We start from the raw sequence: 21813 nt of genomic DNA on the forward strand, positions 1-21813 counted from the left end.
TATTTATCAGTCAAACAATCTTAATTACTAGGAAAAGAGGGAAAGTTTATATTTTTAAAGTTATAAAGCTTTAATAGATCACACTATTGTGCATTGCACATCTTTGAAAGACTTTTAGAGTTTAAAATAAAACTTTTTAGCTTTGTTCAATTTACATCATCAGAGGTTAAATACAATAATAAAATACAACTGAAAAGTGTGTCCATCATGCTAATGAACTATGCTTTGACGGATCTGGGTTGAGTTGCTATAATCAGATTATTATTTTACATGAATGCAGAAACTAAACACAGACATACCATGGTGTGTTGCTTTCCTATCCCACCCAGTAATTACACACTGTGTGAGTCAACAGGGAGTTTTCTTTCAATTATATACGACTAATGTTGCTGTCTAAAGCAGTTAATTCTTTGTTAAATAATTGATGAAATCAACATTTAAATAATTTAGTGAATAAACGATACAAATACAAATGACAATAAGAATAAACCACTGTATTTTTCAGAGAAAAGATTTTGATTGGAAGACACCCGAACAATAATTAAAATTAATGTTATTAATATTATTTTAGAATGCCAGGTTTTACTTTAACACCCCCCCCCCCCAAAAAAAAAAAAACAAAAGTACACAAAAGAAAATGACACAACACATGTATAGTATATTTGTATTTTTTAATTAAGTAGCGGTTTGTTTCTTGGTGGTGCCCTAGGGCAGTGCTTTTCACATTTAATTATTTAAATAGCAGCGGATCCAACTGGCACCTAACCTCAGGGCTGTTGTATTCACTCCCTTATTAACATTACCAAGTAACACAAGTATTTGACAGAGCAGGGCTAGAAGTTTTAGGCAGAGGATGGTATTAACATACAAAGGTGTTCTTATCGTTAAAATAGACCCACGTCACCTTTAAGATCAAATGGTATCCTAATTTATACCATGTGAATTGTAACGTATAACCTGCACCTTCATATATTTTATCAAATAAATTGCATTCATTGTGGGAGAGAAATAAATATACATTTAAAACAGCCTTTAAGGCAGAAGAGTACATTAACTAATAGTCTTTCATAGGATTACATTCTTAAGTAAAATTGTGCATTTCAAGTACAATGTTAAATTTGCCCCTGCCTGATTGTTGATACTATTCGAAGCTATAATAACATTGTGCTTTTCCTCACAGGATTTTAATTATAAAAACAAAACTGTCAACCTGGAAAGTATAGTAAAGAATACAGTATTAATATATGGCGAATGGACCATTATGCATTTAAAGCTTGAATTCACACTTTCTGCTGTTGTTCTAGTAAATTATCTAACATCACTACACTATTTTTCTGATAGTTCTATACCATAGCCCACAAGAAAATTAGAATTAGGTTATTTTGGCAACTTTTAATTCTCAATGCATTGTATATACAGATTAATGTCATTTACATCCCACTGTGCACATTCTATATTTCCTGTTGGAAACTGCCATATTTATAAGGAATACTCTAAATTACAGTACACATGAGGTAATATAAAAATTGTAATTCAGGTACTGGCAAGTTCTTCCCCAAGTCATCCACCAAGAAAAAAAATACATAAAAGCTAACTCCATTGACCTTTTTCGTTTTTTTCATTTTTTTACTGGCAGACAATATTATGAATAATGATAGCTGGCATTGGCAAGATTTCAGCATTGGCAGCATGAGTCCGAGGTATAAATCCTTTTACTTGTGTTTGTGAATTAAATTCCCAACGAATCTCTGCATAAACCTGCCAATTTTATTGTCATTGTGTGAATATGTCGGATATCGTGTAGAGGTATGAAGTGCATATGTTGAATTTGTTCTTCCATGATCTCTGAACATGCTTTTGTTCTTCTCGGTAGTGTAAATGGCTCCAGTGGTAACACCCTGTTCTCCTGAATTAGTAGGTTTACTGCTTTGTTTTTCAAATGTGCAGAAAGGCTCAAAACGGCTATAAACCCGTTTCTCACTCAAACGATTTCTCTGGAGCGCTTGTGATACTGAACTGGAGTTCTCATGGTGGATTTTGCTTGTCTCTGGTTGATGATGTACCACAGTGGAGGAAGTTGCTGCAGATACGATGGGATTGGTTTTCTCTTCTTTATCTGTCTCATACTTGAGCTGTTCTGTGCTGAATCGTGGCGCAGATGAATCTCCAACATTTTCCAAGAAATGACTGTCCTTCAGCTGAAGCTTTTGATTTATTTTGCAATGTCCAAGACTATCTATAGATTTGACTGAATTTGCTGTACTGGTGGAAAGCTTGTTTTTGTCTTTGTTTTTTTTATATTTCTGGTCCTCGTCATCAGAAACTAAAGTGTCTGAACTATCACATATTTTGTAGTTTGAACCACTTTTGCTTTTAGGTGACTTGTCTGTCAAGTTAAGTAAAGATTTAATCTTTTTGGTGCTTCTTTTGAAGAAGTGTGGTGAACCTTCACTTTCTTTGACTGCTTTTCTTGGGTTTTGCTCTTGTTGCCTAGCATTTGCAAGAGAGGTGACAGACACCGTTCTTGAAGGAGGAGGTTGCCAATTAGAGGTTGACAGCGTCTTATTCTCTACTTCTTTTTTAATACTGTGCTCTGAAGTTGACCTCTGGCCATCTAGATTTTGAACTGCATGCCTGTTTTGGGTATAGTTGTCACCCTGACTGGTCACATACTTGTCTGTCTGTCTCCTTCCAAGAGTACAATACATGTAACTGGAACTGTCTTTATTAGCACTGTAATCCTGACTTGGCTTTGGCTCATTAATACTGTATCTTTTATAAGCATAGCCCTCAACTTGTACAATATCTGTATTCTTGGTTGACGTTCTACCAAGAGTGGCATACATAGGGGTAAACAATTCCTTATTGGCGACATAATTCACATTTGTCTTCTGGTCATCATATATCTGTATATTGCGCTTTTTTTGCATGAAGTCATCCTCTCTCATTCTATTTTCTGTTTGCATAAATGGGTTTCTATAAACAGCGGGATAAAACATATTGACTGAAGAATTGGCCTGGTTATGCTGAGATCCGACCTTTGTAGAAGTAGATGAGATGGTTGTAAAACTGTTTGATTCTGGCTGCTCTGGTATGGTTGACTTGAAAACAAGAGATGAACGAATACGAGAATGCATTGGGTACATTTGGTTTTGTTTGGTTTCTTTTTCTTCTAAGACATCATAATGCACTGCAGGATAATCTACATAATCCCCAGAATCTTCAAGTGGAAATTCAGTGTTGTTGAGGTAAGATTCTATCCGCCAGGTTCGTAAGAATGACTTTGTGGTATGTTCAAAGCTTGGCATATTTTGGTGCAGAGTACGGACATGATTGTCTGTTCCATGAAATGATTTTCGCATATCAGAACTAAGGTAAGGTTGAGTTAATCTGCCCTTCTGGAACTGTTTGCCACAACCACCTTGAAATGCATTGTACTTTGACATAAAATAAGTTCTCCCTGGAACTCCATAACCATAATTTTCTGCTGCTACATTCCAATTACTTGATCCAAAGTTTGATGACATGTTTTGAACATATGATGGAGTTTCTTGTTTCTGTCCAGCATAGCTATGTCTTTTCATATAGTTACTTGTCTCAGTTGACTGAAGCTGCTGGATTCTATTTTGTATATTCAGTCCAGTAGGGCCTGGTCTATAGCCAAATGTGCTTTGTTGATATGTGTCATCGTTATCCATATTCCCCATAGTGTTGGATAAATTGAGCTGTCTTCCACAAGCCTTCATATACACTGTATCAAGAGTATGCCTTAATTTGTCTCTTCTCTCAAATGGCTGACTATGCGAAAAATAGGAACAAACTGTGTTTGTGCCATTCTGCCATCTTTCTTGCTTAATGTCCAGTGCAACGTTATCAGGAGTGAATATATTTGGAATAGTGGAGCGGGCAAACAGTGTCCTAAATTCTTCATCGTAACATTCTACAAGTTGGCCTGTGATAACTTGTACCATACTGAGATTGATCTTCTCAAAGGACCACATAAAGCTGGAAAACAAAGCCTTGTGATGAGCAACTATATCTTCAAAAACAAAAACTTTTGTAATTGTAATTTAGTAATGATTTGTAATTAATAGTGTTATTTGGTGCTCCTTCCAATAACAGCCATCCTGAAAAAAAATCCCATCACCAGAATCAATCACATGCAGACATTATTGATGTAACTACAAAAAAAAAAAAAAAAAAAAAAAAAAAAAACATTAATCTAGTACCCTAATTACATAAAGTACTCAAGTTAGCCCCTTTAGAGGTAGTTTTAATAATTGATTAACATGTTGTATGACAACACATTGTGAGTCTAATGAAAAAGTACTCTTCAAACGTCTGAGTAAGCAAGACCACAAAAGCCTAAGAATCCATCTTTGGATTTTAGTTCAGACACTAATAGTCAATCTCCTCTCTGCTGCAGTTCTAAATAGCAGGTTTTGTTCTGTTCGTTTTAACTTGGCCTGAGTCTTCCAGTACCATTATGTTCTCTGTCAGATTAGCATTTTGAAACTTGGGAGACCAGATCCTCAGTGTCAATTCTTAAATGGGGTTTTATTCTGTAAATATTGATAATCAGTGTTGTTTCCTTACTACTGTAGTAGCTTCACTTGGGCTCTAGTTTCTGTGGTCAGCATGAACACTGGTGCTCACTCACCTGTGGCTGCTCTCTCTCAGACTATACATTATTCATGGAACAGGAGCAATGGCTGCATGGAGTAACAACCAGGATGGAGTGACAACTAGGAAATGAAATAGGTATTATGTGTTTGTGACTTTAGAAAGAGGTCAGAATTTTCCCTTGGCTCGAGGAGAGCCGCCCTCGTGGAAGTGAGACCAAACCGACTGGCCTCCAAGACTGAGAAGCAAGCATTACTTCACCCACAGGGAAATTAAGAGAAGGACAATAGTTTGATCAAAGAGAAGACTAGAAGTCTCCCCAGCTTACAAGCTTACTTAAGGAGGTTTGCACGGCCAGACTTCCAAGGCTGAGCTACAACGGGAGAAAGACACGCTGAAAGAGAGAAATAAATAAACATATACTGAAGGCTTCTCCAAAGAGGGAACGTGGTACAGAAGAAAGCTGATTGTTAGCAAGACCAAACTGATCAGCGTCCAAGGCTGAGAATGTTACCATTACTTCCCCCATGGCACTCGGGAACCTTCCTCTCGGAGGACAAGGCCAGCGCTGCTAGACCCATAAGGTTGGGAAATGAGCTTCACTTGCCCCCAGAGGAAGACCACTGTGGAAGTGGTGAAGGAGTGGGGGGTGTGGAAAATTAAAAAGCGAGACAGAGAATATGGTGCGTTCCATGATTTAAATATGGTGATTAATTGACTTTTTTGGCCCTAGCTCCTGCCCCCTGAATCACAGTGGTAAAAATTGTTCTATGTCATACTTCATCATAACTGCACTAATGTATTTGTGGTAAAGACAAGTAATTAAAAAGGGGGTAAAATGGCAAGATGATTTAATTTGAATTGATCACATTGACTTTTTACATAGGCCTTTTTAAATTCATAAACAAACTTTTCTGGTCTGGTTGCTGGACTCTTTTTAAACAGCACTCACTAAAAATCAAACATACACAAAAAAATAAAGCAATACAATATAATATTTAAATGTATCTATCCTGAATTTGAAAAACAAACCAAATAAAATGTCCACCCAGAAGATGTTCTAATAAATAAGGCTAATTTACCTGTATGATCCATATACTACTGTGTGACAATCAACAATCAGAAATTTCTGTTTCAGAACACCATGAAACTTTGCTCCAGCTCTGCAGAGATATTCTTGTCCTTTTATTGTCCGCACCCTCATGTTCTGTTTGAATTAAAACAAAGAAACAATCTCTATTAAATAACTGAGTTTACTTAGTTATTCAACCTTATTCCCTATCTAAGAAAACATTTATTCATAACTTATTTAAATTTCATTGTCTGTTTTTATTAATACAATTTGATGTTCATGAAACTCTTGTAGTTAAAGAAGCAGTCAACATTAATTTTATTTAAATAAATAAAGCTTTTCTCTCAGCCAAATCCTGTAAGAAATTTTCTTTTCAAAATTCCATAACAGAAATAACTAACAGGCTGACTATGTGTACTGTTGTCACAGATAATTAGTTTAAAGATACTTTGTTTACACATTGGTTTACAGATACTTTGATAATAATCAGGAAAGGGGGAATGTGTTTGGTCTTTAAATTGCATTAAAAGAGCACTATGTACAATTTTAAATCAATGTTCACACCTTATTAACAATGCACTCAGACCATGTCACCTACTGCATAAGTACAAGAATCTATAGCATTTTATTTAAAATATTTTCTGATCGGATATCAAAAGATTTCCATCACAATAGAAAGAGGTTATGTTAATAAAGTTATAAGAGAATAAGAGATGGGTTTTAAAAGCATTGGGTGTTACCCCTTTGACTCTTTCATATGGGGATCTCATATTGTTCAATTAAAATATATTTATTAATTGTGCAAAACTACCTTTTTCAGCTAGTTTCAATATTTCATAATATTTCATAAAGGTCAAGTGGGGTTGGAAGAGTTAAATCATTATGAATTAAAAAAAAGTCAAAGCTGTTTAGTGAAACAATCCATTCTATTCAGACCAAGTTAAACCTTCTGTGTCTCTAAATCATGTTCAATTGTGCACTAAAATATAATTCATTGTTGCCTATTTACAATATTCATCCACAACAGACATAGGGATAGACTGTCAGAGAGAAATGAACTTTACTATTTGACTGGCATTCATTTAATACGTCACTCCGAGATACCTGTGCTGTGTGACTGAGGTGTATGCACTGTGAGATGTCTGACAGTGAGTCACAATATTTAACATTAGCACCCTTGACCTAGGTGAGGCCGAGATCCAGGAAATCCTAAACCTAATCCACCACCCCCCTGCCCCTTGGTAGACTGATCTACAGTTTCATTTTCATGTTTTTTTTAACTGTTCAGCTGGATCCATTCTTTCTTGTTGGTATCTTCTAAGGCTATGACACACGAATTACGAGGAAATCCTTTATCTTACTGAAGGTTGTATTTTTTCTGTTGCTAACAACATTGCAAGTATGTGCATGAACACAGAGTAATGCTGCCATAGGCACTTTATAGGTGTCACAAATAAAGGTAGTGCATCTATTGGGACTCATTGTGAAATGTTATTAATCACCTGGAGGGCATGGAAGTGAAATACTTTGGAGACACTCTCCAATATCTTTCACTCCCGTCACACCCTACTGTTACTATATGTTGGTGCAAGTATGCATTAATACTATGAATTGCTTTAATTCTATAGTTCCTTTCTAAACATTTAAAGACAAGCTGTAACCTGTTCTATTGAAATATTTTCCATCCAGTATAAGCACAACTAACTGAAAAATTCTAAACCAATCCAAAGCTTTCTGTTTTACTTCAGTATAAGGGAGGGTGCATAATATGTTTGGCTTACAATAAATGAAGTAGAATGCACAGCACCTTTGCAGGCAAGAACAAGGGATCAAACAAGAAAACCTAGACATGTAATTGTTATTGTTTTTAAGAGGTTAATGTACGGTATGAAAATATACCAATCAACACAATTGGGATTGGATATTTTGTTGCTCTTTCTTGTTTCCGTGTATTGCTGATATGTTCTGTCATATACACCAAACTCCCACATTTCCAACCCTGGTTAAAAACAGATGCAGTGACCTGATTTTAATCTGGACTCCATAAAGGCGAATGGGTTTGAAAAACTCAAAGCAGTCGAGTTTGTTCATTCAGGTCAGATTTGTACATAATGGCTGCTTTTTTTCTGGTGGTCTTGGTGTAGTTTTATGGCAGTAAATACAGTAGTAAAGACACTTACCCTGAGTCTCTGAACTTCAACTCCTTGTTTCTCAGCCATACAAATAAATCTATGAAACTGCAATTCATCAAGGAGGAGATAAACCGGAACTCCTCGGATTGAAGCGTCTACGACTTCCTTGAATATGTCCACGTCTGTGAATACATCCATCACAATCGCAATGACCTGTCATGAAACAAACAAAAGTGATAAACTGAAGGTTTCCCTTGTTGGAAATGTTTATAACAACTCAAGTTTTACACAAATTAAAATAATTGAAGATTATTTTGTGATTTATTGAAAGTATGGCTACGATTTTGGCACAGTGATTTTTAGTATGTTTCACTGCAAGTTGCAGGAAAAAAAAAAAAAGAATTCACAGAAAGGACACGGAAAGGTCACCAAATAATGTAGCTTTAGCAACATACACAAGAGCTTTTAAATAGTACATGAAAAACCAATAATGTAAAGACTATTGCTTTTGTCTGCTGACAAGTATAAATGTTACTTTAGACTATAAAACTTAGTTAAAGGGCCTTTCACACCAATGTAACAGTCTTTATTTTTTTTAGAATACTGTACGATGCAGACTTTCACACCGATCGTGTAGTGAAACAGACGGTCTGAAATAAATTGTGTTCCTATTTCTCTGGCGTAAATGTACATATTTATAAAACGGGATGTTCGGATGCTGCACACTGATTGGCTACTGAGGGGTTTCAACCCCTGCATAAATATAGTTTAATGCACGGCGGAACTTATTTTGTCTAATTGCAATTTGATTAATAAATGATCAATAAACAACGTATTAAACTCGCCTGAATATAGTTTATTACTACACTATTGTGCTGTATTACTTGTTTTCTCAATCGTTTTCGCTAAAAGCAGTATACTTACCTCAAATGCCTGAAGCTAGTTAAAACGAGAGTACACACAGTCGGGGGAATAGCAAAATTTAGTTGCAGGCTTTGCAATGTGCTAGGTCGCGACGGGGGATAACTAGCCAAAACGGCTAAAAACTTAACGACTGTAAGTGTGTGTGTGTATATATATATATATATATATATATATATATATATATATATATATATATATATAATAGTGCATCAGCTGAGAATCCAGTAGCATGGTGCTTAGGTCAAGCGAGTCTAGTGCATAGTAGGAGGGGTAGATCAATCAATAGGTCTACAAGTGCAGTCTAAACATTTGTTTTGATGGAGGTGGTGGAAGGCAGTGAGAGACAGGGCAGCAAGAGAGTGCTAGAGAAGAGAAGGAGCAGGCATAGGAGGATGGAGAGTGAAGAGAAGGCATGACCACTTGGCTATTAGAGGATGCGCGGAGAGGGCAAGAGGGGGTGTAGGGAGGCATGAGGGGCTGGAGACAGGAAGATGCAGTGTGGTAAAGAGAGCGGTAGGCAAGAGCAAGGGTCTTGAATCGAATGCGAGTAGAGATAGCTTGCTAGTGGAAGGTGCAAAGCAAGAAGTAGCATGAGAGTAGGTTGGGAGAATACAAGAGTAGGTTGGAAGAATACAAGACAAGCAGCAGAATTTCAAATGAGCTGAATGGGACACAGCACTTAAATAGTAATTGTTTTTAAGAAGACAAAAAAAACATAACCAAAGTTACATCATAATGTGAATGTCACTTAAAAAAAAATAAAAATATATATATATATATATATATATATATATATATATATATATATATATATATATATATATATATATATATATATATATATATATATATCCACAGACATACTGAACTGACTATATAATAAACACACAAAGACGCCTGACGCCTGACACTCCTGCAGAGTACATTCCAATTTCAAAAAGCACCTATTCCCGGAAAAAAAGTAAGTGAAGTAATACCCACCCCACCCTGATCTCGAAGATATATACAATGCATGTTACATACGTCTATCATCAATGAAATTATTCACATTCTTACAAAATCACCCACACAGCCACATGCAAGCAGGGATATCCAGGTAGTTTGAATCATCTTAACAGTTTTCAGGTTGTACGCAAGAACATTACTGCATAATTCCAATTCATCAAGTGTGGCATGTGTTGATACAAAACAAGACATTACAGTATAATTAACAGTATAAATGTATGTGTTAATAATAAATACAAATGTCACTTTTTTTATAGGTTTAGAGCAGTGTTAAATGTGAAACAATAACTTATTTTGAATCATTTTTGTTTAACATTATAGCCTTATACATATTTTTTTTCCACATTATTCTATAAGAATTGCTGCTGTTGCTGCTTCTTTGGAAAATGGTATATGCCTGTTATTACCTGTAAAAAAAAAAAGTGATTCTTGATGTGCTGAGAGATGTGGCCTTACTTCTACATACCAGAAGCACTCAAAACTGATCTTGAACAAACAGTAAAAGAAGTGTTACCTTTCTTGCATCCTGTATTGATTTTCTTATCACTTCTTTTATCGTAGGGCAATTCTGACGAGGTGGCTGGAAAAACAGATCTACATTGGTCTTGTTTGATAGCTCAGGCAGAAAACCTGGCCAGCCAAGGTCCAGTTCTGGGGTTTCCACGTCAGACTCAACAGGCCAGTACATTCCAGTGGAGGATGAGTCATCATGTATGTCCTCACAGCCACTAGATTGATTTACCTGTGGAGGCTTCTCAGCATTCTCTGTGATAAATGCCAGCTCTTCCTCTGACAGAAAATCGGCAAGCCTTTCATTTGTGAGAAATTCCTGATAACTTTCCCGACCTCCAGCCACTAAAGCATCGATAGCTAAGCGATATGATTCTTTGTAGTGTGGCAGAATATAGTCCTCAGGTTTGAATTCCCCTTTCAACGAAGACAACAGTGACAAGGATTCCATCTTCACAATTGTTTAATGCAACACAGTTATCGGATATCCAGGGGCTAACTTGAATGCCTGCAAATAAAAATACAAAGATTGGAATTAAATGTTAAAATTCCTCTACAAACATATTTATATATTTGTCACTGTACAGTGTGTTGTGGTCTTCTATCTGTTTACACACAAGGGTTCCACCATACTTTACTACATAAAAAGGGTCAGCTGGGAGAAGACATTTGTTTGGAGTGTAGTTTCAGCATTATTTCACCATTTATTCTTTACAAATGAATAACATGTCAGATACTCTAGGCTACAGTATATAATGAGGAAATAAGATATAGATGAACTTCCAATAATGTGGTTATTACTACATGCAGACCTCTACACATCAAAACTGATATTTAATACTTTAATAATTGTATAAAAGGAGACAAACAATGTATTCAGAAAACTGTTTTTTTTTTTTTTTTTTTTTTTTTTTTTTGGGTGATATATGAGACATTCTGAGATGTGACTTTACATGTGACATTGATTACCTGGTTTATCTTATCAATTATTTCTAAGTTATTTATCTTGGCTGCTGTTTCTAAAGCTTTACTGGTATCCTGGGCATCAAAGGTTTGTTTGCGTTGCATTCCGCTAAAAGTAGTATATGGGACCCCTTTTTGAGGTATGCTGTTGTAAGGGATACAGTGCAAGCTTCAAGAATAGTAAGTTTTGTATGTTTGCTTTAAGAGCTAACTTTGAAAAGGGGAAGTCTATTCCAGCTACATAATCTCTGGCTGATTGATTGTTCCACTGGCCAATTAATTTACTGAAAGCTGCAACTTCTAGCCAATCAGAATGTCATGTGACTAAGAACGAGAGCAGATAGCAGAGAGTAAACGCTATTAAAATGTGTGTTACTTAACAAATGACAAGTTCGGTTTCTTTTTAACAAAGTAAAGCCTGCTGTCCTTTTAGAAATTTGTTTCAAGTGTGTTGTATGCTAAACTGGAGTGCTTATTATTGTTTCTGTATATTTAATGAGCATTCTGTCCACAAAATGATGTATTTCATCCATATAATAAGCATTTTGTCCACAAAAATGTGCATTTTGTGTATTTTTGTTTTAAATGATTTTGTGGGGAAAAGATAAAGCATAATTTGCTTGTTGTGGACAAAATGTAAACTACAAATTTTGTTATGACCTTTCCTTTGTGTGCTCAGGCATAGTCTTATAACTCTCTCCCTAGTTGTGCTGCGCACTTGTTGGCTGCTCAAATCCTACATCATATTACTACCTCCCTACAGCCATTAAAAGCGATCGGATTCTCTTAAACATACACCAACCAGTTGCTGTTTACAGATTACAAATGGAAAATAATGGTTACTGTAGCAGCGGCATGCAGGGTTCTCGATGGTGGTAATTGAGATGCTGGTAGGATTTTTCATTGGTTCTAAAAATTGCTGTTTATTTCTTACAGATCGCAAAAATGGTTAGCAATGCACACACAATACTCCTAAACTCTCTCCCTGAAACAACGCTCATGCTGCCCTTTTATTTAGCTGTCCCCACCCATAACCTGTCCCTCTCACACAACACGGACCTGGTTGACACACAACACAAAAACATTTTACAAATAAAAATGGTAATCCCATTCCCCCAGCAAGTCCAGCATCAAGCACACACGGTCCCACTTTTCAGTCTCGCTTGGCCCGCCATCACATTATTACACAACTTTTCAATTAAAAAAACAAAAAAAAAAGAGTGATCTGAGCAGGTTTTTCCTGCTCGATGAATCCCCCATTTCTAATGTTGAAAATCAACACATGGTTATCCAATATCAATATCAAAGACTGTATAAACAGTGCTAAATATATAGTTATATATAGAATATATATTGCAAATATTTCCATTTGTTTTTACAGTACATTGTTCAGCTGTACAAAGGAGCTAGTGAGCTAAAACATTCAGCTGTACCGGTAGAAACAAAACTACTACTGACACTGTGGACACTTGGAAACCAGGAATCTTTCAGTGGGGCAGGAGACAGGTTCTCAATCTGCAATGTCTTTTCCTCTGTCACCTCAAGTATTATTAAGTGACCTAGCACTGATAGAAAAGTGGGCGTTCCCTGGAGTTGTTGGTGCAGTTGATGGTTTTGGTGCAAATGCATGCTGGCCAGGGTCTGTGCACGATGCTCATGTTTTTAGACAGAGTACAATTAGCACAGCCATGGAAAGTAATCAACTACTTCCTACCAATGGGCTTAATCTTGGTGACTCTGCTTAACCTTTAGAGACCTTCCTTCTAACTCCTTACAGGGACAATGGGCATCTAACAAGGAAGCAAATTAAATACAACTATTTGCACAGTTGAACTCATTTGGCCATCGAAAAGTGCTTTGCACAATTAATGGGAAAATTTTGGCGCCTTAAATATTTGGACATGTCACAGACATGATTCCAAACGTAATAATTTCTGCTTGTGTCTTGCACAACATAATTATTGAAAGGGAAGGCAATAATAATATTGCCCAAGAAGAAGTTGGGGATAAAGACAGTGGAAATGAACCTATTGGCAATGCCAGTAACACTACTTCTGCATTTAAGCAGGATAATATCGCTGAACGCTTGTAGCATGGCAGGGTGAAAGCCCGGCACACAAGATTTATATATAGTCTACGCCCTACAGTGTGTGTGTGTTGTGTGTTTTGATTTGTAACTATATTGTGATTAATTAATTAGTAATTGTAATTGTGAGACCCCGTTTTAAGGGAATAGCACACACCGTTTTCACAGCACATTTGATTTGTTTGAAAATATGCTTATTTTTGCTTTTTAATACGCTTGGTGTATATACCCTCCATACCTTACCATTGGTGGTATTGTATGCGAATGGTGTTTGTGTCTTCTAAATAAATACTGCGCAACACACCGAATCCATCACAAGTATTCTTTTTAGAAGTATGATTTTAATAAAATAATAATTTATTAAATGCCTACACCATTGCTTTTGTTTACAGCTATACAGCCATAGTACAATTTATTTCTAAGCTACTTAAGATTTATTAAAAAAAAAAAAAAACACAAATGATAAATGTATCAATTTCATGAATTTTATTAATAAAGGCTGTTAATTTCATATGTACAATTACAGATTATTATCAACTTGCTTGGTTCCAAAATTTGTCACTCTTGGACATAACAATCTAGAGGACTTGAGACACCTTGGTATGAGGGGCACTATAATTTATTATTATTATAAAATAAACCACAAAACCCACACCTGTTTCTTAAGGTTAGTCTTCAAAATATAGGAAAATCCCCTCAGCAAATTATTCCTTTCATTTAATATATCCAATTGTTTATTACCTATTTCTATTGATTTATTACATTTTTGGTCACTGTTTTCTTTTCTTTCATTAGCGTGTTTCTTAAACGATAATAGTGAGCTGCTCTGTGATGAGCTCTTTCTTTTAGATTTTGTTGGGGTTTTGGGTGATATTGATGATGTAGATGGTACTGGTCCTGCCTATGGTTCAGGAGATGCTACTGTGGCTGAAGGATGTGTTTTCTGCTGCAGCAGCATCGTCTCAAACACAGCAGCTGGTATTATTGCAGGATCCCTGCCAAGAATGTCATTCATTACATCAAAGTATTCCCACTGTTTTTTTTTTTCCTCTCCCGGTTTTATTGTCAGATACAGTTTTGTTCTTTTTAAATTTCGCCATTTTTTTCACATACTACTGAATTGGATACAAAACTGTATCCAACCGCCTGAATATTTAATGCAATTTTGTTTCTTCTGGCCAGGTTTGTGGAAGTGTTCCTTGTTAATCTGGACCTGTTCTATTAACAGCAGCGTCACTCGAAATTAACAACAGCGACTCGAAATTAAGTCATTATTCTCCTGGAAGGATGGGGGGTATTTTTTTTATACGACTACATCAGCTGGAACAATAACGTGCGTATGACTGCTGTACATATTAAAAGAATGCTGATGTGCCACACTATGGCTACAGATCTTACGTTGAGCCACCTGATGATGATACCAATGTATACACATGACATATAAATGCTGTTTATTGTTTATCACTCAAAGGTACGTGGTAATAACACATTTTAATAAAGATTTAACTCATTCAAACAAACATATTCTGTAGCTAATGCTAATTTTAATAACCCAATGCCAGGTAGGTGTGGATTCTTTGGCATCCCAGGAGTAGGCAGTGGTCCTGTTGGTCCCATCAATAATTTAGCTATAAATATGTTTCCAATTTTAATTGAAAGCTCAAAGTCGGCAGAGACTTAAAGATAAAATCCAAGATGGCCGCTGGGTGAAAGTTAAAGCAAGATTTGATCCGTAAAATAGTATTTCTTACATGTTTAACATATTTTGTGTGTGTGTTTTTTTATTATTTCAGATATGTTTAAGTTAGATCTGAAATTACGTTTGCCCACCTTACTGTAAGTGGATAACTGCCAAAAGCCAGGACTGTGTCTTAGCTCAGTCGATGCCATCTCACTATGTTGTTACTCGCACTCTTCCCAACCCACCCAAGTCACGTGAACTCCGCGTCCCACATGACAACCTATGGAAAAATATAATGTTGTGCATTTTGCCGGCGTGCCATACCTGGAGACACTTCGTTACACACATATATATATATATATATATATATATATATATATATATATATATATATATATATATATATAGTATTAATTTTTTGATGGCATGTGTATTAAAAAGGCAACAAAAAATTACATATCATAACCCCCTTTTTAAAAGGTGCGGTTGTGATTAAATAAAATATGACACATACATTTTTCATACACAATAACTGTAGGCTTTTATAGTAAAACAGCCCCAGGTCAGTAAGGTTAGTCTACCAGTCTAAGTGTTTAGTTTTAATCATTTAAAATATTGATTGTTTCATTTCCCGGTACCTCACTGAGCTTGGTGCTTAAATCCGACATTGCATAGGATTGACCTGAAAATGATAATAATATTAATGCTACTAAAACAATACATTAATAACTATAAAATGATTAAATGATAAAACTTCGAAACCAGTAATTTTTACCATCTTATGTATTAATACATACCTTCACTAAGTCAAACCAATTCATCGTCGGTGACATACAAAGTAAATTTGTCAATTCCGTCTGTCACCTCCACTTGTTTCCTGCAGGTGGCCATCTCCGTCTGCTCACTGTAATCACTGATGAAAAATGCTGAGGAGCGCTCTAAGCTGCTCAACAGGAGGGGAACTGAGCGAGCCGTTAAATTGATTCTTTTACTGAGCCGCTCTGAGCGGCTCACTTAACGCGCCCACTGTCAACATGAAAAACAGTAATATATTTATCAGAAAATAGGTCCTTGTGCCTTTGATGTTGCCGTTTCTCATCTTTTGTAAAAATTGTGTTTTTCTTACTGCACAGAGGTAAGTTTGCAATTCACGACCATCGGCCTAATTGGAAAGCCCCAAGCCTGTTTCGAACAGGGCTGTCTCTTACAGTGCCAGAGTAAAAAGATTTAAAGGGCAAAGTCACCGAGGGGATTTTAACTAAGGAGTTAAAGGTATTAGTGTAAAAAGTTGTCAAGATGTTAACAATAAAAAGGTAATTTACAGGTGCATGATTTAAACAGTTGAAGTAACACATGGGAATGTGTAACACTATATTTTTTAGAACCCTGATACTTACTTGGTTGTGGTATTATATCTCATTTTCATGTTCAGTTCAAAAAATAGATATACAATGAATTAGTGTCTGTTTATTATCAACAATTGTATGCCATAGTTTAGCCTACTGGTGGGTAACATCTGAAAACAAAACACATTGGAAATGTGGAAAAATGTCAAGTTATCAAAAATCCCCTGCCATTTAAAGTGGAGATATCAAAAACACAAGGCAAGTTTCAAGAAACCATTAGGGCAACCTTGCCCAGCACAAAGCAACCAGACACAAGTGTAAAACCAATGGGGACAAAGGTTGCCCCAGTTGTTTCTTCTAACTTGTATCAAAAACACAAGCTAACTTAGGGCAAAAATTGGGGCAGACTTACCCAGCATAAAGGAAACAATATAAATCTGCTATATAAATATAAATCTGCTATATATTGAGGGTCGTGGTATAGCAAGAGACCCATGCTAAAAAAAATAGGCTAACAAATATTGTATAACCACTCCCTTGTTTTATCGAGGGCGTCAGGGTCCAATATAAATCCTCAACACAACCAGCTTTTTCTCATTTGTCGTATAAATAGCAGCACACCGTTTTCATTTGTACTGCGGAGGGTAATTGCTTCTCATCAACTTAATCCTCCAATTAATTTCATGACTCTTCCTCAAATGCACAAACCCACTGTATTGAAAGAATCCATTCTCAGCATAGGAGGCTTGTTGCTAGGGAGCTGACGTCAGTGCCCTGTGACTTTTGCTAGTGCATCAGCCACAAGTGAACACCTTGTTGGCTAAAATAAAAACTGCTTCAGCAGGTAGATATTTAATTTGCTTTGTGTTATTGTGCAATGCGTGTGTACATGATAACAGTACGATATTGTTTTGTTTTTAATTTTTTTGGTGTATTTTTGTTTGTGATGTGCAGTACGAAATAAAATGAACAGTAATTCTATGTGAATTTGCCTATGTATATTACAGCTAATTTTGTGCAGTTAAGTTTTAAAAAATGTGGAGCCCAATCCAGGACCGATATATCCGAATCCGCAGTATAGCGAGGGTCAATATAACGAGGGGTGGGTGTACTATTATAACAGCCTTGACTTGCATAAAGAAGGAAAAACATTGAGTGAAATAGCTCTGATCACTTGATTTTCAAGGTGTGGTATCCGAAGCATAATCAACAAGTACAGAGAAACATCATCTGTAATTGACAAACCCAAGTCTGGCAGTTCTCGTGCTTCACTGATATTATTCATTTGACCAGAAAATGGCTTAGCCTTATGCACATTCCATGTTTTCTCAATGAAGACTTTGTAGACCAGTTTTTGGGAAGTTTGTTTTTACTACTACTAGTCAAAGTAGTGCCTACAGCCACACCAACTTGAATATGCCTGATCTTGTCTGATCTCAGAAGCAAAGCAATGTTGGGCTTGGTTAATTATTGGATGGGAGACCACCTGGGAATACTGAGTGCTGTAGGTATCACAGTGTTGAAATTTCATTTAGGCAGCACAGTGGCAGTTAGCGCAGTTGCCTGCCTGCATCATAACCCCAGTGCCCTGGGTTCAATTCCCCGTCTCGGGGCGGGGGTCTATCTCTTTCTCTGGGTGTCTGTGTATGAAGATAGGACTAGTCGAAGTAGTTGTAATAGTAGTCGTAGCAGCTATAACAAGGCAAAATACGTTAGCTTTTTCAGTCCGGGTTTTTGTTAAAACCCACTCCTTTATCACTTAATACAACCAATTAAACCTGATCTTAATGCACTTAACAATTGAATTAGATATATTAAGCAAGACTGGAGGCACCTACCTCTGACTGCTGCAAACATATTTCTACTCTTTCAAACATGTTTTCCTGCACTCTGCAATCCTCTTTGTTTTACAGGACAAAGCAGAATGGACATTTTTAACACTGGTTATAAGCTGCCAACTTAAATATGCAAAACATTGGTAGTTTTATCTACACCTTAAAGGTAACTGCCCTTTTTTAAAAAAAAAAAAAAAAAAAGGCAGTTGAAATCACTAGCTATAGAGCCACACAACCCTTAAAAGAGTAACTTCAGAGGTAATTCCCTCCTCTAATTTGTTTGCATTGCACAGTGTTAAGTAAGTATACTGTATTTTACTGTAGTTTCTCTACTATAAATGCTATAGTATTATGTACTGTACCTGTATATTTGACTTACAGGTTGGTGTTGACAAATTTACCAAGATGAAATATTCTGTCCCTAATAGCATCATAAATGAGAAAAAAGGCAGTATTTGGGCTAGTTTATAACAAGATAGCACTTTGTCAAAATCGTTCTTATGCTTAAAATATACAAAATGTGCAATGCATTAAGTCTTATCTTTATAGTAATAGTGTGTAACGTTACGGTCATTGTGTTCACTGAAACATTTATGTTTCAAAAGTGGGTAAAGGCTTTAACGTTAACCAAATTGCTCTGATGTCAGCTTCCAATATCCCAGTTAAGTAAATATTTCAGTTACGTACTGTAACTTTTGCTACATTAAACAAATAGAGGCACAGCATTTCAGTTTTTTGAATGTTTTACAGTAACAGCTTAGGGACATTAGAGTTCTTTTTATTTCAGATCATTCCAAAAACAAATGTCATGTATTGCATGGGCTTTACAAAAAGAGCCAGGGGTAAGAATGCAGTTTAACTGTTTATTAGAGCATCCATCAAAATACAACTCACCAGGTTTGATACACACTCACAACCTCGAGTTTGATACATTTCACCTGCTTTCCACAAAGAATTACACGTTGTAGCAAATATAAACCAATGAACATAAACGGCTAAATAAGCACCACATTCCTGTGAATGTTGAAAATAGAAATATGAAGCACAGTTTTAAATAACTATTATTTACACAGATAATCACGAATAAACAAAAATAAAATGGAGTAGTATCTCGCTTTCGTCTTGGTAAATTTGTCAACACCAATCTGTAAGTCAAATTTGTTTCCTTTGTCAGGTTATCTTGCAATAATCAAAAGATCGCTCAATCTCTCATCCCCAGTACCTGTATACTTTCATGCACAAAAAGAACCTTTTATTTGCCAAACTAATGCCAACATTTGCATAAGGCAAATGTGTTAGGAAAAGAAAAACATTGCCTAATCATTTATAAATGTGTATTTAAGCAATGCAACATTTTTAAAACAGTAATTATTACAGTAAATTTCAACCAGAATGCATCTAATGCTGTAGTGTACCACCTTAAATATCATTTTTATGCTGATCCACTGTGAAAAAGACAACAATGAGTTTTTAGAGCAGCTGTGCTTTCCGGGACCGTTCTAAAAATAGAGCAATGTGGCAATGAAAAACATGTTTAGTTTGTTTGTGAAGAAAACTTCGACCATCTTATAAATGATTGTATTATGTGTCTGGTGGGAGTCAATAAGTGGAAGACATAATGCCATACAGATTGTCGGGGGGGCAACTGCCCCCCAACCCTGCTCCATAAGAAATGATGTCACTGGGTTTGTATATAGATGCTCCTGAATGGACGGCAGTTCCTGGAGCATGGTAGAAGCTACATTTACAGTGACTTATGGAACCCAGAATGTAACATTTCTCAGAAATTTCAAAACATACAACTCTGCATAATGTCAAAACAGATGAATCTATACCTTATACTGTACCTTTTTATACATATACATTGCAAATGCAACATACTGTACAAGTTGATATACCTACCTACAGACTGTGGCTGCTAAGTCACTGAAATCTCAGCAATGAGATATAGGTTAAAATTATCCAATCATATTGATAAATATTTTAATACAAAATATTTCTCTTATATAATAATTATAGCAGTTATAACCACCTCTTTGAAAATGTATTGATTTCATGTTAAGAATCAGACACATATTTTATAAAGTGTAGCCATTCTGATGGTCACAGTCATGGCTGTAATTAGCTATGTGGACACTGAGGTCGGGTCCTCAGTTATTATTATTATTATTTATTTATTTGTTTATTTATTTTTGCATTACCAATGCTGCTATTCATGTACAAATTCTGGTAAAGTACAAAATACTTCTCTGTTGGTTTGCCGAGTAACATAGATTTGGAGGACAAATAGTAAATACCAAACAGTCATATAAATACTGCCAACTATAGTTTGAAACTTAAGTTTGACTTCTGTAGAATGTCATTTCTGGTTGTGACGCTGGTCACAATGCTGAGCCCCCTATATTAATGTATTTAGTTAAAAAATGAATAATAATTTAATTTAATTAGTAGTAGCGGTAACAAATCGACACAACTTTAGCACAACATATTAAGGAGCCCCTTTTGTGATATGAGGGAATCTTAATAGAAACATTGAACAAATAATGACATTTAACCATCCTTGGAGATATATTTAAATAAATAAATAAACAGACGATGACCAGTAGCCCACTCCAGTTATGTCTACTGTAAATTTAGATGGCCTTGATTAGGTAAGTACAATTGGAATGTTTCTGTAATATCATTCGAAAATATTTCAAAATAGTTGTGAACATCCCTTTTGATGCATGCATTATTGGTACATTCACATGATACATGCTACATGAAAACATTAAAATATTAGAATTAGTTAATTACCATAAAATGACACTCACTGGGGTGGCACTTACAGTAGCCATTACTTATAAACCCTTAACCAAATAAAAAGGACAGGGTCAAGGGATTATTTCTAAGGAATAATAGTGCAACAATTATAGCATGCTACTTCTATTTTTCATTGTAAATGTAGCATCTAAAACATGAATAAATTGTACAGTGCCAAAGTATTTGTTTCTAACGCCCACCCAAAAAATAATAAACAAAGTTTACACATACTTTTTATCTATTTGATTTTAAGACTAATTCAACTTTGCAATGCACAGAATGATACTGTGTTACTTTTATAGAAGCTCTTATCATCAATACAAACAGAGAACAAAAGTTTTCTACTTAAAGTTTTATAAATATTACCTTTTCTGTCCGTAGTACAGCATGCACTGTGATTTTTTTTTACAAAAAATTAACTACAACCTAAATAATAAAATTAGCACAGAATATGTTTAAGATCATCATTGAGGTAAGAATAAACATGAACAGTTTCATATTGCATTACATCAGAAGACAGTGTGGCACCAGGTGAATCTTTAAGTTACAGACTTGTCCATTGTTTATTCCTTAAAACCTGATGTTTTTAAAAATGCTTAAACAACAACAAAAAAAAAAGGTTACAAGCAGTAACAGTTCAGCTGTGTTATTTAAATTAGAATGGGTTTAGTAAAACTTACTTTTTCATGCTTAGTTGCTAACAGAGGTTGGTCTCCGCAGGTAGGTTAAGCACAATTTCAGTATGGGTGTGGAAACCAGTTTTCTCAAGCAAATAAATGCAACATGAAACCTGTTGAGGCTAGAAACTGTGCAGAACTTGTTTGCAAAAAGAAG

At 35.6% G+C, this 21813-nt stretch overlaps 1 protein-coding gene and 1 pseudogene across 1 annotated transcript; one reads left to right on the top strand and one right to left on the bottom strand.

Moving 5' to 3' along the window:
• Positions 1 to 657: 657 nt before the first annotated feature.
• LOC121315748 (protein FAM83B-like) lies at positions 658 to 21764 on the bottom strand. Its single transcript, XM_041250118.1, has 5 exons — positions 21660 to 21764; positions 10271 to 10774; positions 7876 to 8040; positions 5706 to 5830; positions 658 to 4005 (listed from the first exon to the last, which is right to left on the bottom strand). Exons 2-5 carry the CDS (start codon positions 10715 to 10717, stop codon positions 1713 to 1715), a joined length of 3030 nt encoding a protein of 1009 aa, XP_041106052.1. The 5' UTR covers positions 10718 to 10774; positions 21660 to 21764; the 3' UTR covers positions 658 to 1712.
• On the top strand, positions 17735 to 17853 carry LOC121316465 (annotated as a pseudogene).
• Positions 21765 to 21813: the final 49 nt, after the last annotated feature.

Source organism: Polyodon spathula, chromosome 5 (assembly GCF_017654505.1).
Source record: "Polyodon spathula isolate WHYD16114869_AA chromosome 5, ASM1765450v1, whole genome shotgun sequence".
Classification (NCBI taxonomy): Eukaryota; Metazoa; Chordata; class Actinopteri; order Acipenseriformes; family Polyodontidae; genus Polyodon; species Polyodon spathula.